Source organism: Schistocerca cancellata, chromosome 12, assembly GCF_023864275.1.
Source record: "Schistocerca cancellata isolate TAMUIC-IGC-003103 chromosome 12, iqSchCanc2.1, whole genome shotgun sequence".
Classification (NCBI taxonomy): domain Eukaryota; kingdom Metazoa; phylum Arthropoda; class Insecta; order Orthoptera; family Acrididae; genus Schistocerca; species Schistocerca cancellata.
In genome coordinates this window covers 113297914-113314956 of record NC_064637.1, presented here as the reverse complement: position 1 = coordinate 113314956, position 17043 = coordinate 113297914, and the positions used below count along the sequence as shown (strand labels likewise).

The following is a 17043-nucleotide window of genomic DNA, read 5'->3' as shown; positions in this document are numbered from 1 at the left end:
GCATTTGCTGATGCCATCCTCTTCCTGCCCCCGCTCTTGGCCTTCTCAGCATTACAGCCCATCACGGTAGTGTGGGCCCAAGTTTACAGGAGCAAGGCGGGTTGGATACCTGCCAGTCATCACAACCCATGGGTTGCATGTGACATCAGTGCACACGCTGAAAGGGTTGGAGTGCCGCCATCATAACCAGCTCAGCCCACGTTCCCCTGCGGGACTCCCGCCACCAACTCCTCAACCACTACCTCCTTCACGTACACATGTGGTCCTTGAGTCACCACCACTGCCCCAGTTGTTGCCTCCCTGCCAGCCTGACACCAGCCCTCCCCGCCCCGAGATGGATCGGCAGCTCCCTCAGCTGCCATGGGCTCTGGGTTGGCCATCATGAACACCTCAGACGTCCTTTCCATGTACGAGTGGCCTTTGTCGATTTATGAGGTTTTCACTTGTGACCCCGTTACTTATTGCTTGTTGTTGGTCTTTGTGTCTCAGTATCTTGCTCAGTCATCTGTCGTTGCGTCTGTTTTTCCTTTCCTGTTCATCTGCCTTGTTTGTTCGCGGACTGCTCCTATTCGGTACCACTGCACTTTCATTGACAGCATACCTGCAGCCATTCCGGTCATGGTTACAACAGGGAAGATCAAAGCAAATCAGTAAGAAATTTGAAAGCTCAAAGCGGTCATGAGGGCACAATTTCATTTCCTGAAAGCAGAGTACAAGGGAGTGCTTCAACACTAAAAGCAGTCACAAATCCTCATTGTGGGACTGAAGGTGGTGAATGTTTCATTGGAGAACAGTCATGATGAACAGGCGTTGCGATATCACCTCGGCAGATGCTGAGTGACAGCCTAGGAAGAGGTGCTACTACAGAGTGCAGACACAGGAGGATCCTGCTACATGGAGTCAGACAGAAACATCAGATCGCTTGTGCGGGCTGTCTGTGGAGTCCAGTGCCGAAAAACAGTTTTTAGTTAACATCGGCATCATGGAGGCTGGCCGGCCTAAGGTATTACGTGCCGACACCATCAAAGAGGATCTTCAGGGTGGCAAAAGGAGGACTGTTTGCCTTTGGAGGACTTCTTCGAGCCCTCCCAGTTGATAACTCAAGTGTTGTTTGGCTGGAGGGACGGAGTAAGTCTTCATGGGAGTACTCCTTCTGGCCTTTCTGGCCTACCGGTTGTGTAGCTGGTTGCTTGGGCCCTTGAGGCAAGAGTTCGATGGTTTCTTGCAAAGCAGGACAGAGGGATGGCGATGCTACCTTGACACTGGGCAATTTCATGTCCTCAGAGTTGAATTGGAGGTTGTATGTCTGCCTGGCCACGTCTTTCATGGAGTAAGGGGTAACAAAAACAGAAATAGATTCCAGACAGGAGAACACAGGGTTTGTGACTACCCAGTAACTGGATAAGGCACCTTTTCCTTTAACTGGATCTCTTGAACAACGTGCACACCAAGATACACTGGTCACTCCTAAGATGAATTCGCATGGCCGCATTTGCAGTTGATACAGCAGGGGGATAGAGGTGGATGATCGCCCTCGTGCGCATCCCTACCACAGGTGACATGTGGCTGGGTGTTGACAAGATGTTCTAGAGTGGTTAAAATGATGACATTGGTAGCAGCACATTGGGTTTGGAATGTATGGCAATTTGGAAAGTTTACTGCTCAAGCACACACCCCACCCTGAGACTGGCCTACAGCAGGAGGAACGAGAGAATCCAACCTGTCAACACGGGGCTGGGAATTATGAGTCATCCAGTTACTTGTTATGCACAGATGGGCCAGCCTTTAGGAGCACACAGGGAGCAAGAAGAGAAAAAGAGGACCCTCGAACGCAGAAGCGGAGGAACAAGAGAAGGAGAACAGAGAAAGGAAAATGGAGCGGAAGACAAACGTGAGATTGTTTGTACATCAGTGACAGAATGCTGGACATTCCCAAGAATACCCCAGACATGTTCCCCAAGGGGAAAAAGAACAGCAAGATGATTGACATACAACACAAAAGGGAAAAGGTGCTGCAAAGCCTGGGGCCCCATGGTAGCCAAGAATGAACCCACCAAGGAATGGCGTACCCCCGGAGGGGTGGGGGGGCAGTGTTACCAAGCTACCAAGTGGTGGCATGAGAAAAACACACACACACACACACACACACACACACACACACACACACACACACACACACGTTTAACTTATACAAACATTTGGAGCCACTCCACTTACATTACATTGCTAATAAAATTGGTTTGCTATATTTTTAGGTGGGGCTCATGTGTCTTGCCCCATGGCCACCCCTCACTCTCCGCAGTCCTGGTTGCAATGGCTGAGCAGTTTCTCAAAACCGCACACTCCTGTTGTCAACACTAAACAATACTGAAGGTCACGTAATGAGCAATGTCCACTGAACAGTGGACAACTGGAAGCAGGGGACTAGGAGTGAAGTGACAAATCATTCTATATTCCATGGCAATGTGACTGAAGGATTTGGGTTAGCTGAATGCTGGCTGAACTTTACCTGCCATCATCTTTAGTACCAATAATCATGTGAAGAGGAGGCAGTGTTACAGTATGCAATTCCTCATCGTTAACTTGTTGTCCTCTTATTGCACTTTAGAAAATGCTAAATTCAGAAGGATAATTATGTATTTGACAGTAGTGTACTGTCTTCAGCAGAGGAAGTGTTCAGACACAAAGACTGACAATCAGCTCAACAATGCTGCCTGTCACTGAGCAGCATTGTGAGGCGAAGATTTATTGACAATGACTTTCCTGAAGTGAACTTGCGTGCCAATGTTCCAACCTGAAAACAATGGATCATCTTCAGGACGAGTCATAATGGTGACCATTCCAAACCTGATGTCCAACATCTCTACCTTCTTTGGGTTTAGCTCTCGAGGAAGAATGGGCTGCCATTCCTTCACAGAGGTTCAGACGTCTCAATGAAAGTACAAACAGAAGAGTTCAAGCCACCATAAAGGAAAAGGGTGGACACACTCCATCTTAATGTCCACTAATAGTTGTCCTGATACATTTGATTCACAAGCCTCCCACTGTGGGCTCTCACTACTACTCACCCACTGAGTGCCTGGCACCTCCAGCTCTTGCTTCTTTACTGGGTACGGCATCTTCCTCGAGTTGCCGCCGTCTTCCAGCAGCTGCAACTGTACACACACAGAGGAAAGCATCTCTTAATAACTTTATTTACTGCTTTAGTGATGTGCTCCTTCTACTATTCCCACATTATGGCTGCAATGACTGGAACATATGTTAATTTTAACACACACTGTTGCCATACTGAGCCTCTAATCAATCTCAGAAGACATTATGAAGAAACAGAAAGCCACATTCATGGTCTGTGTAAAAAGGAAACTTTTAGACAGTGTCAATTAGCGCACAACTTTCATGGAATATGCTTGTACATACCACTTCAAAGGAGTGATGCCTTCTTAATGAATGACATTTTAAAAAATGTCATTAATACAGTATGAAAATAATAACATAAAACAACCTGTCATATTGTTCATTAGATTTATTTTCATTTTTTATATGGTGAATTTTTGACATGGAACAATATGCACCCTCAGCACTGGAGAGTTTTAACAGCAGCTTTCAGTGAGAAACTATGTGCTTGGCTGTGGAAATAGGTACTCCGTGGGTCACCACACTGTCCTGCTGATGCATAGGCTTCCAAAGGGCAGTTATTTCAATAAATTATACATGCAGTGAGACACAGAAGAGGACTGTTGGAATTATAACAATTCTATCTTTTATACTGAATGAATGAAAGTGGTCTTTTAGGGTGTGTGTGTGTGTGTGTGTGTGTGTGTGTGTGTGTGTGTGTGTGTTTTCTATGACTGTTAAAAATCAACAACAACAACAACAACAACAACAACAACAACAACTACTACTACTACTACTACTACTACTACTACAATACCAATAATGTCTGCAGGAAGGATGAGTTGGAGAATCTTCGTTACCCTTCCAAACTCTGTGTCAGACATTTAAAAATCATATAAAGGGCTGCAATGCTCCAATGTATTTACATCACAGATGAAAATGGTAAAATAGGTCCAAGCAATAACCACACCTGTAAATTACTAATAAGTACTTTGATCAACTCTTGAACTGTAAACAACTAAATTGTTCCATCATCTTTCGGGCGTGCACTTGGGACAGCAACAATTCTTCTTGTAATATTTCAGCTAGAAACCTCTCAGCAGTCTTCAAGGCGAGTCGGAGACTGAGTTCATAGTATTTGCGCATGCCTATTTATATGGAGAGTCATGTGATACAAAGCTGCTGAGGATTAAAAGCGCATGTGTCAAAGATATCAAAGTCGCCACTACCGTACTAGTCATAGTTAAGATTTATATAGCAAAGATAAACATATAAGCACAGAGTGCAAACAAAATAGTGCTGCTGCAAATCCACTGTGCTTGTAAATAAATAATTAATCTTTAAAAGAGGTAACATCTGTCAGAAGTGAAAATGCAGAAATTCTTTCTGAACGAAGGTGTGAAATAAGTGGTTTCCAAGCATTGTCAAGATGAAATCCTTCGTCATGGTTTAGCAGGTTGTGGGCTAGTTGTATTTCTACAGCTTCCTTAACAACTGAGTCCCAGAAAGATGAAGCAGTAGTTAAAATCTTAACATCTATATAATCCATGGCATGGCCAGTAGAAATGCAATGTTCAGCAACTGCTGATTTGTTGGACTGAAGAAGGCGTGTGTACAGCTGGTGTTCGACACTTCGTTCCTGTACAGTGCACGTGGTAGCCCTATGTAACATTTTCCACACTCACAAGGGATTTCATAAACTCCCACCTTTTGCAAGAGCAGATCATCCATAACAGATCCCAACAAGGCTGCAGTCTTAGCGGGTGGGCGGAATATCACATCCACTTTATGTTTCTTCAAGATTCCAGCAATTTTAGAAGAAATATCACCCACGTATGGGAGAAAGGCTGTAGATTTCACTTCACTTTCCACTTACTCATCCTTTTCCTGTGATTTTTCTGCAGTTTTTATTTGCAGGGCTTTCTTAATCTGCTGTTGCGAATAGCCATTTCTCTGAAATATTGCAAGAAGAATTGTTGAGCTGAGGTCATCCAACAATCTTCACAATTTTAAACCCATATCTGAACCAAAACAAATTTAAATAGGTGTTCCTCAGGGCAGCATTCTGGGCCCGTTGTTGTTTCTAATTTATATCAATGATATACAGGCTCCAAACAGCTCAGAAAAAATTCTACTATTTGCAGATGACATGAGTATCATAATTAGTGATAAAAAAGGATCACTGTGTACTAGAGCAGAAAAAATGCTCTCATACATACAGTCATGGTTTTATTGAAAAAGGGCTACCATGCTCCAATGTATCAGAGACGAAAATGGTAAAATAGGCCTAAGCAATAACCATACTCTTGAACTGTAGATAACTGAATTGTTAGCTAGAATTTCCAGATATTTGATGAAAACATGGAAGCTGATCTACCACCTACAGCAAACAAACAAACAAAAAAAAACCTGAAAAACAACAAAGCCAGTGGAGAAGAAATAAAATCATCTCAACCATAACTGGTGTCAAGCAGGAATGACAACTAACCATCAGATTATGTCTGAAGAAATATGGGAAACTTAAAAGATTCCAGAAGACTGGAAAGTGGCTCCTATCCATCCTGTGCACAAAAAAGTCATAGGCATTATCTACATAATTGCACAGGTATATATCTGTTGCCAGTGTGCTGTATTATATTTTTAACAATATTACTAAACAAGGTAGAAGTAACACTTGACAGCCATTTGGGAGAATATCAGAGTGGATTTAGAAAGATCAAATCTGGCACAGAACAGAATTTCAACTTTAAGTCCATACCAATTCTAAAGACATAGTTTTAACATTTACAGGTTTTAGAAAAGCATTTGATTGACAGGTAAACAGTGGGTAAAGTGACTTGAGAACTTGGCATTACACTAAACTAGCAAACCTTATTCGTGAAACACCCACACACTGAAGCATAAGTAAAGTTTTGGTGTGAAACACCTAAGGCACTCAAAATAACAGGTGAAATGCAGGGTGACAACATGTTTCCACACCACCTCAACTGCATCTTAGAGGAAATAGTAAGATAATTGAAACAAAAGGCAAAGAACATAAGCTGTCACAATGAGACTGGAGACTTCAGGAAAAAGAGATACTGAAATTCAGTGTCTAGTATTTGCAAATGATTATGCCATTCTTTATAAAAATAAAACAAATTCAGAAATACAAATCAACCTCTTAGAAGGAATACCTAACAAAGCAGCTTTAAAAGTTTCTGTAGAAAATTTTTTTTTTAGGACAAAAATAAAATAATGACCCAGAAATCCTAGTAACAGATAATTAACAGATAAAGAGGGTTTATAAATTTAAATATTTGGGAGGAAAGATTCAAGGCAATGGCTTCAAAAATATTTGCTGTAGACAAAATAGTATGTAAAATGGAGAAAGCATATGATATAAACATGAACATTTACAACAAGATGTGTGTGTCTAAAAACTTGAAAATACAGCACTACAGCACAGTAGTAAAACCAGAATGTCTCTATGCAAGTGAATGTTTAATGTTGAATTATGAATTATACAAACTTCAAGTCCTAGAATTAAGAATTATTTGAAAAATACTCAGACTGCTAGGAAATCCATGAGTATGAATATTAAGAAGTAATGAAGTATATTGCAGCATAGGAAAAACAATTGAAATGCTGCAGAAGAGCTGACTATTATTTTTTGGACATTTATACAGAGTGAACAGCAACAGGTTAACCAAACAGATTGTTAAGCATCTTTGGGGCAAGATGTCAACAACAGGACAGATTCAAGTAGTTAGGAAAGATTTGGAAAGAAATACAAGAAAATGACCCAGCAGAATGATAGGATTTCAAGAAGAAAGTGTTGCAAATGAAAGCATTCCAAGGCAGGAAGAAGAAGAGGAAGACAGGGTCAGAATGGTCTGAGGTAGAAAAAAGGATAGATAGTGAAGAGGAAGGAAACCTGGAAGAAGAACAAAGGAGGAAGCATTGAAATTAGAATGTAGTCATTAGATACCCCAAACAGAAAAACAAAAAGAAGAAGAATATCTGTGATGTCATTAATATAAAACATCAATATCAAGGGCCCCACACACTTCCTTGGAGCACATCTACAGTTACATCTACAGTGTTCCATATAGTTCTATGCAGTGTCCTATGTACCGATATATCTTCAGCCTTGTCACGAAGCTCATTTCATTTGTACATATTTTTTATTTAAACCACCCATCATCAATGCATTATGATGTTGGTACATCATTAGAACACTAAATGTTGGGAGCAAAAACAGAGAGACATCTTAAGTGAACAGTGTGCACTGTGTTATTGTTACTTATGCAGCCGATACCAATAATGTAACAGTGAGCACACAATGTATGCTTTAAGTCAGCCTTTCCCATCATTGTGTTTTGTGTTGTTGGGGGCATTACATGTGATCTAAGACAAGTTCATATGCCTAGGGATCAAAGGATACAGTTGTCTTTTCCACCATTTTTACGAAGTACATTACCTTGTTCTCACTTAATGTGGACACATTCTTATAGGTAAATTGTCATTTTATGAATATTATGTTGACACAAAGCACTGCTACATTTTAATTTAAAATGGCTAAGTGGGCAAAATGAGAACAGTGGTGTTTATGAATATGTGGTTTCAATGGTAACGTTTTCACCATGTATGGGGATAATGCCATGGGACAGAGCATGGCAAGGAAAGATTTTCTAATTTAAAGGATGATTGTTTTGACATTATTGACCCTCCATTTTCAGAAAGACCTTCAGCGTTTGATGAAGATCATCTGAATGCATTAATCCACGATGATGCACATCATTGCACTCAAGAACCAGAAAATGTGATGAAGTATGACCATTCCGTCACTGTGCAGCATTTGAATACAATGGAGAAGGTTCAACAATAAAGCATACGGGTACCACATGCCAAACCATATAAATCAGTGGTTGGCCGTATGTACATTACCCTCTTGCTAGTTCTTGTTTAGTGGGTGAATACCACTGACCATTTCTAACCTGTATTGTTACTGATGACTAGAAATTTTGTTTTTATGCTAATGTAAGACAAAGAACAGAAAGGAATGCTTTAGTCCAAACAAAGCAGCAGTGCCACATAGACTTTTGAGCATCCATATTAGATAATGTTATGGATATTGTGCAGAGGTCCGGTGTTAGAATATTGCTGCGGGGTGTGGGAGCCTTACCAGGTGGGATTGACGGAGGACATCGGAAGGGTGCAAAAAAGGGCAGCTCGTTTTGTATTATCACGTAATAGGGGAGAGAGCGTAGCAGATATGATATGTGAGTTGGGATGGAAGTCATTAAAACAAAGATGTTTTTCATTGCGGTGAGATCTATTTACGAATTTTCAATCACCAACTTTCTCTTCTGAATGCGAAAATATTTTGTTGAGACCAATCTACATAGGTAGGAATAATCATCAAAATAAAATAAGAGAAATCAGAGCTCCAACAGAAAGGTTTAGGTGTTCATTTTTGCCATGCGCTGTTCGGGAGTGGAATGGTAGAAAGATAGTATGATTGTGGTTGGATGAACCCTCTGCCAAGCACTTAAATGTGAATTGCAGAGTAATCATGTAGATGTAGGTGACCATGTGGTGTACTACGAGTTGCTTGCATGAGGTGTAACTTTCCTGTTGGTATTTATTATCAACAACAGACATCTTGCAGATATAATCCCAGAAAAACATCCAGGAAGACTGTGTGAAGTGGTGCTATTCCACAGTAACAGTCACCAGCATTCTGCTAGACTGGCAACAAACACTATAGAACAACTGGATTGAGAAGTCATTTTGCACCCACCCTTTTCATCTGATCTTGCACCCTCAGATTTCATCTTCTCTGCTCTCTGTTCAATGATCTTGACATACTTCCTTTGGGGTGAAAATACACTTTGAACATGGCTCTTTGCTACAAAATCACATGATTTCTACAGTTGTGGATCCAGAAAGTTATCCCAACAGACTGAAGTGAACAGCAAAACAAATTATATTATTTATGATGATTTAAGTCTCCAGTATGTATAGTCTGAGTTTTTTAACTTGTAGGAAACACTACAATGTTATGCATCAGCCTAAGATGTTCGATTGGCCATGAAAGGGTTAATCTGGAAATAAGCAGTAAAAGGCTAAGCCTGGAATAACATTTGTTGTGTTCTGTCCCTCTGCCAATCAGATAAATTGTCATAAACCTGCAGGCCAACTGCGTGAGGAGTTGTGGTGGACAGATTTAATGCAAATGTCATAGAGGGGATGGGGTGGCAGAGGGTGTAACATAGGAGGTACAGGTACAGGTACAGAGCTAGGCATGGGAAAGGGCAGTGTAGTGGTGGCTAGTACTGAGGGAAGGATTGTGAAACGTAAGTTAAGGGGAACTCCAAAATTTTCAAATTAGGGAAGCTGGTATGGGAGTAGAGGGGGTGAGAGGAGTATGAGATGGGTCTCGAGAATGCAGTACACAAGTTGTGAAGCCACCAACAAGTCAGCCACCTTGTACTCAGTAGCACGTTGTCACCGGGTAGTCAATAACACTCTTGGCAGGCGAGGGATTGAGAGTAACTGTGGCACCCAGATGGGTCAGGCTATTTCACACATCAGTCAGGTGGCAAAATTAATTACTACTTATCGTAGTGTGCCTATTTGTAATGTTTGCTTAACATTACAATGACAAATTTCTAAATGTCAATTTGGTACTTAAAAATGTGTCTTTTTTCTCTTTGACCACATTTCCCTCACAATCTACCACAATCTGCACTTTTGTAACCAATCTTTTGTAGTTACAATAACACCACCAATTTTCGGTATGAATTATGTATGACATAATAAACATCCAGTGTTAAGTTACAGTATAGAATTTTGAAAAACTGTTTCACAAAAATTATTTAGCACACCACCAATGGAATATTAATGTCAAAGAAAAAGATGAAAAATAAAGTACCACATAATAAAATATTAAAGTCATAACTTTAATGTGTAATTAAGCTACTGAAGAAAGCAAATATCTCACCTGCCAACAGCTCCTCCAGCCTCAACTTCTGCGGCATCTGCAAAAATATTAAGAAGCTGAATAACTTTACATCAACAGAATTTGAGTGTAAATCAAACATCTTGATATGTGGCAGTGGTTGCCTTCTCACTGCACATGCTCATTTTAATGTCAAGAAGTTGCTAAACTAAAATAGTGATGGACATTAGGAATCAGGTGCTGTGGCAAGTACATACATGTGAAATTTTATAAAAGTGAGATTGATGAAAACTGCATAATGATCCAAGCGAAGAACCACAAAATATTTTAATTTTAATTGTCTGAATTCATTACAGCTGCCATATACAGCCACTCTCACAGAGAAGGACAAAGGTGCCCACAAAAAGCAAGTCAACATTGGTGTTTGGAGGCTGGTGTAAGGACACTGCCAGTGACCGAAATAAAGGTACAGCATAGTTTGCTGGAATGAACACCCCTCATGAAAGGGGGAAGGAATAACAGACCATTATAAAATTACAGACTGTCACAGTTAGGAGATGGAGAAATTATGTCATGTACAATTCTGATAGTGTCTCCATTGGATTTCAAGTTACTGAGAACCAGCAGATCCCAAAGTGTTGAGCCACAGCAGTTCAAGTGGCACATGTCGCAAATGACATGCCATGTAGTGTACCAGAGTTGTGGCAGCTTACAACCATGTGACTCACTCTCTTTTGTATTAGTAGTGTGATGTTGATAGGAAGCCATAAAGGCCACATGAATACCGAGAATCCTGATCGAAACACTTTAAACTATCTGCAAGTACTGTAATGACTTCATACCTACAAAACTGGAGGACACTGGCCTCAACAATACATTATGATTTTATGAGCTTTGTCTATTTAGGGGTGTACTAACCTGTTCCAGAGTGTTGTTGTGTTAGAGTAATTCTTCATCAAAGTTCATATTTTGGATTCCAACATGCTAATAGCTGCTCCAGAGGTAAGGAGGTTTAATGTGTTGAGGGTATGCCCACAGATACTTAACATGCATGGCCAGCACATAAGTTTTCATTTCAATTGAGTCACACTACCCTGTTAGGGAGTTTCTTACAGATGCAAGCAGTTTGTTCAAGGTGCATTGTTGGTTAGGGTTTGGATAGTTATTTTCTATGTGAATTATGTATTTTGTGTTGATTAGCACATGCTCAGTTAGCCCCCAAACTACTCTCAATAGCTCTAGTTGTTCACACTGCTACAGCAGACTGCAATGTGATTGAAATATAGCACTGTAGGCATCCAAATCGCTATTGATGGCATTCTCCTGTAAAAATGCATCAGTGGCAACTGGCATCAGTGTATCAGCCTCACTGATTTGTACCTGTACACACAGAACAAGTGAGACTTGTGTGTTTCATAGTGAATGACTAGGCGGAAGCCAATTCATACTGTGGACAGTGTTAACGTGATATGCAGGAAAGTAAATCTAATTTACAAAGAAGATAGTGTAGGTGTCTTGAAGTGTACTATGTGAAATTGGTAGCAACGATATATGGCATCATAAATCACAAATACTGTAACAGCCTAGCACATATTCATAGTAACACTGCAGAGAGCAACAATGACTGCATGAAGAACCAGCATAAAGGTGTGGGAGTTTAAACAATTGGAAAATTTTATATCCAGCAACTAAAGGAACTATATGCCAATTTGGATACACAGCTTAACCAACAAAACTATCATCAACAAGTGTGGTACTCAGTACTGATGACCTAACATCAGGTATTCCTTTCAGGGACTGCTGTTACAACTTTTACAAGAAACTAATGTAACATTTACACAAAATCCAACTGCAATGTAAATTTGGATTCCTTGACATGCATAAGGCAAGTCCTACATCACTTGGAGGGGAAAGGAAATTTCAAAACTGAAGTCTTTAAAGTAATCTGTAAGAGCACAGTTTGACAGAACTACAGGCAATGCATCATTATCCCATTTTGGTATATTCGACCATTTAATTGGGAAGCTGTTGGAGCAGTTGCTGTGGACAATTTTGAAGCAACTTGGTATTTTGGCCGTGCATATCTCCATGGTCATGGCTAACAGGGATGGAAGCTGATATGACAGCAGCAACACAATGTGACTAATGTGAACACATCCAATAAAGAGGAAACTGCAAATAAGAATTTTTTGTCGAGTAGTGACTTGAGCAGGAGCGTAATTGGACTGGGGCAGCCCAACAACTAGGGTCCCAATGGCAGTCAAAACAAAGGAAATACAACAAATTAAAATGGAAACAAAAAGTGGAAAAATAGGTAAAAACATCTGACTAAACACGTCCACAAATGTCCATAGCTCATTGAGGGGCTACAGCAGTGGTCTGGAATTAGTCCTCTGAAAGTGAACTAAATGGATTTTGGTCCACTCAGCTTGTGTCAGTTGCTAACAGGATGTGGCTTAACTTCCAGCACTGCAGTACCTCATGAGAAACAAGTATTTTATTCACTCTGTGAAGGCAGTACAGAATTCTCTGACCAGTCACTTGCAAAGAAATTGGTGGTGGTGGCTGCACTGAAGTCATTCCATGTGGTACTGTGTTACAATCATTACTGTATGCCTCCTACCAGATTTAAACACATCATAATGAATTTAATAATGGTTACCGAGAGCCAAGGATGCTTGCACAAGGTAGACCAGAGTGGAGAACTGCATCAAACCCCATTTGGACTGACAATAACAATAACAACAACAACAAGAACAACTGCAGTCCATAAACTGGGTGAGTATGAGCCTAATACCAAGTGGTGCTTACTTTACAAACTGATTTTCTGCTACATCAGTTCCATACTGACTTCCCTCCTACCTCCCTTCCACCCACCCTACCTCCCTCCTTTTGCACTGCAGTTCTGCAAGTATGAAGTGTCTGAGATGAGTGGCAGTATAGTTACTTCCCACTCACCAAATCTATCACTCTTACTGAAGGGTGCAGTGATGTAAGACATATTGTGATTTAGTAAGCAAATTGAGTGCACGGTCTTGCTATTGTTAGGTAGCACTGATTGGGACAAATGACCGACAGTCGAGATCAGATGGCCTCTAACAAATCTGTGTTTAGTCAGGCTGTGGAGGATGCATGGGGAAATTACATGATGCAGTGTCCACAGTTGCATTTTTCCTCCATTACATGAAGGAAGAACAATCTCTGGACAAAGTTCATTGCTATAGCCCAGGATTCAGACAAGAAATAAACACGTTTTATCCAACAGAAATTAAATGTCATATTGTTTCTTATTCTACATACAGCGTGAGTGAGTGAGTGAGTGAGTGAGTGAGTGAGTGAGTGTGAGGAGAAGATATATTTTGCACATTTTTGGCCGAGTCTGTTGGGTGGCAATAGAGTGGGAGAGAGATGAATTTGACATAACAAAAAATAGCCCTAAAAAGGGGCACTCTTGATTTATTCATTTTATGTATGTAGGCAGAGAGCAAGTAAAGAGAATGTAATACTCAAAATATTAAATTAAAATAATTTTATTTCAGGTACAAGAATAATGCCAACTAGAACTAGCTCAAATATCCTTCTCTCATCTTTGATATTTTTCCGTCACCAAGAGATTTTGTGCTGGCTCTCACTGACAGAACACTGCACAGCAGAACAAAGAAAGAAAGTAAAATGTTCTCACTCCATAACATTTTATCCAGAATGCCCCATTATTTCTGACTTCAGTCATGCACCCTGGCACTGAATCTGTGAGGCATTGGACCTATTTGTCAGAAGAGGCAACCCCACCGAGGCTTCAAAAAAAGCAATCCAAAAGAGAATCAGCTATAAATGGTGTGTTTCACAGCCAGTTCTCTGTGGGTTCGTGCTACTTACACACACATAATTTCCATTGTGTTCAAGTGAGCAGTCTCTCACAGCCAGTCCATTACATTGATGTCTATGTTGGACAGCTGCAGTTGAATGAGCAGACCTATACACAAGTAAATATTCCTCCTGTAGCATGAATTCCCCTCCACAATATAGCATTCACACTAAATGCAGCACCACTTTCTTCAAAATGTGGGCATACGGCCTGCAACTGAGGAAGCATTCCTGCTCCTCTCACAGCAAACCGACGCCCCCGGCGGGCAAACCGACGCCCCCGGCGGGCAAACCGACGCCCCCGGCGGGCAAACCGACGCCCCCGGCGGGCAAACCGACGCCCCCGGCGGGCAAACCGACGCCCCCGGCGGGCAAACCGACGCCCCCGGCGGGCAAACCGACGCCCCCGGCGGGCAAACCGACGCCCCCGGCGGGCAAACCGACGCCCCCGGCGGGCAAACCGACGCCCCCGGCGGGCAAACCGACGCCCCCGGCGGGCAAACCGACGCCCCCGGCGGGCAAACCGACGCCCCCGGCGGGCAAACCGACGCCCCCGGCGGGCAAACCGACGCCCCCGGCGGGCAAACCGACGCCCCCGGCGGGCAAACCGACGCCCCCGGCGGGCAAACCGACGCCCCCGGCGGGCAAACCGACGCCCCCGGCGGGCAAACCGACGCCCCCGGCGGGCAAACCGACGCCCCCGGCGGGCAAACCGACGCCCCCGGCGGGCAAACCGACGCCCCCGGCGGGCAAACCGACGCCCCCGGCGGGCAAACCGACGCCCCCGGAGGGAAAAACCGACGCCCCCGGCGGGCAAACCGACGCCCCCGGCGGGCAAACCGACGCCCCCGGCGGGCAAACCGACGCCCCCGGCGGGCAAACCGACGCCCCCGGCGGGCAAACCGACGCCCCCGGCGGGCAAACCGACGCCCCCGGCGGGCAAACCGACGCCCCCGGCGGGCAAACCGACGCCCCCGGCGGGCAAACCGACGCCCCCGGCGGGCAAACCGACGCCCCCGGCGGGCAAACCGACGCCCCCGGCGGGCAAACCGACGCCCCCGGCGGGCAAACCGACGCCCCCGGCGGGCAAACCGACGCCCCCGGCGGGCAAACCGACGCCCCCGGCGGGCAAACCGACGCCCCCGGCGGGCAAACCGACGCCCCCGGCGGGCAAACCGACGCCCCCGGCGGGCAAACCGACGCCCCCGGCGGGCAAACCGACGCCCCCGGCGGGCAAACCGACGCCCCCGGCGGGCAAACCGACGCCCCCGGCGGGCAAACCGACGCCCCCGGCGGGCAAACCGACGCCCCCGGCGGGCAAACCGACGCCCCCGGCGGGCAAACCGACGCCCCCGGCGGGCAAACCGACGCCCCCGGCGGGCAAACCGACGCCCCCGGCGGGCAAACCGACGCCCCCGGCGGGCAAACCGACGCCCCCGGCGGGCAAACCGACGCCCCCGGCGGGCAAACCGACGCCCCCGGCGGGCAAACCGACGCCCCCGGCGGGCAAACCGACGCCCCCGGCGGGCAAACCGACGCCCCCGGCGGGCAAACCGACGCCCCCGGCGGGCAAACCGACGCCCCCGGCGGGCAAACCGACGCCCCCAGGAAACTGACAATCGGCTAGTACTACCTGTTGTCACCACTTATTCCCCATTATGTCTAGACCCTCGCGGCTGCTGAACTACTGTTTGGTTTTGGTAAGACAACTTATCTGTGAAAAGTACATTTTTCCACATTGCATTCAGATGGAGCTCTGTGGCTGCCAGCCAGTGTAACATTTCCTCACTGAGTTCCTGATTTATAGTGGATCATTTTATGTGCAGTACAGCTTTCCTTGGTCCTCAGTTAACTGCATCATTGGAACTGGGAAGTTGGTCACTCACTACAACTGCTTTATATCTAGGGGAGGGATTTGTTGGCTCTTACAGGCAAGCTATGTGTTATACTGCTGTGTGCTCAGTATCTTGAGCCAGGCATTCTGCTGATAGTGACTCCTTCAACAAAATTCTTTAAAATTCTGTTTATAGTAGGGGTAGACTTCTGACATTCCAAAGATTCATCAATCACACAGGTTGATATTTTATCCAAAGTTCCCAATACTCAGGCAACTTCCATTCCCATAGTCACCTTTGGGGTGAATTTGTATAGCTTTAAAAATGCACGTTACTACCCCTTAAAATTTGTCATGTCAACACAGGATACATAGCAATTCACGACTCTGCCAGATATGTGACAAGCATGGATGGAAAGCCAAATCATCTGCATACTGCAGACGTTTGCTTAACCTTGCACAGCTTACACTGAGGACAGGCCACATATTTGAACAAAATTTCCTTAAACATTTTTGCCATTTATCAGCATGACAAGAGAGAAATCAGCATTGGACTAATATGCCATTTCTGATGACTAACACCTCTGACAATACCTCAGTTACAGTCATCCACTCACAAGCAGCACCACAGGAATATCACAGTCAAGCAAACATTAATGGTTTGAGTGGAGCCAGGGCATGGGTAACGACAACCAAAGGTGTATTCATTTATTTCTTATGTCTGTTACTTGTAATTAGGGTCTCAGTGATGTTCTAAGGCCTTCCATGACATCTTCCACTGATCTGTGCCCACAACTATTGTTGCTATGATGGTCTAACACAAGACTGCAACTCACCTCGCCATCATCTTCCTTATCTTCCCCTTCTCCCTGTTCCCTTTTTTGAGCACGATATGCAGTACACTAGGACTCCCATACAAGACAAACAGTGTGTGATGAAAACCTGAATAGTATTGTAGACCTCGTGAAGAAATTTGATCTCTTTTTGCTGTAGAAATGTTTATGGAAGTGCACTTCACAATGTTGATATTGTGCTGGACTATACACAAGCACTGTAATGGAAAGTGAAGTTATAGTTTGGCACATGTGACAGATGAGATCTGATGGAATATGATCAAATGTTTTGTTGCAACACTTGGCTTACCTAGGCCTGCAACTGGATGATACTGTGAATCATTAGTTTTACTGTTTCTATTCTTTGCCATGAGGTCTGGTTTGTGTTCAAATAGCTATATCAAACTTGGCACCCATTTACATCTACATCAGTAAAGGCACATAAGTGAGTA

The 17043-nt window shown here is 43.8% G+C and overlaps 1 protein-coding gene across 1 annotated transcript; it reads left to right on the top strand.

Annotated features, from left to right (window-relative positions):
• Positions 1–5337: 5337 nt before the first annotated feature.
• Positions 5338–15540, top strand: LOC126109501 (uncharacterized). The gene is made up of 3 exons (XM_049914524.1): positions 5338–5390; positions 14171–14683; positions 14715–15540. The coding sequence occupies exons 1-3, from the start codon at positions 5338–5340 to the stop codon at positions 15538–15540; spliced, it is 1392 nt and encodes a 463-aa protein (XP_049770481.1).
• Positions 15541–17043: the final 1503 nt, after the last annotated feature.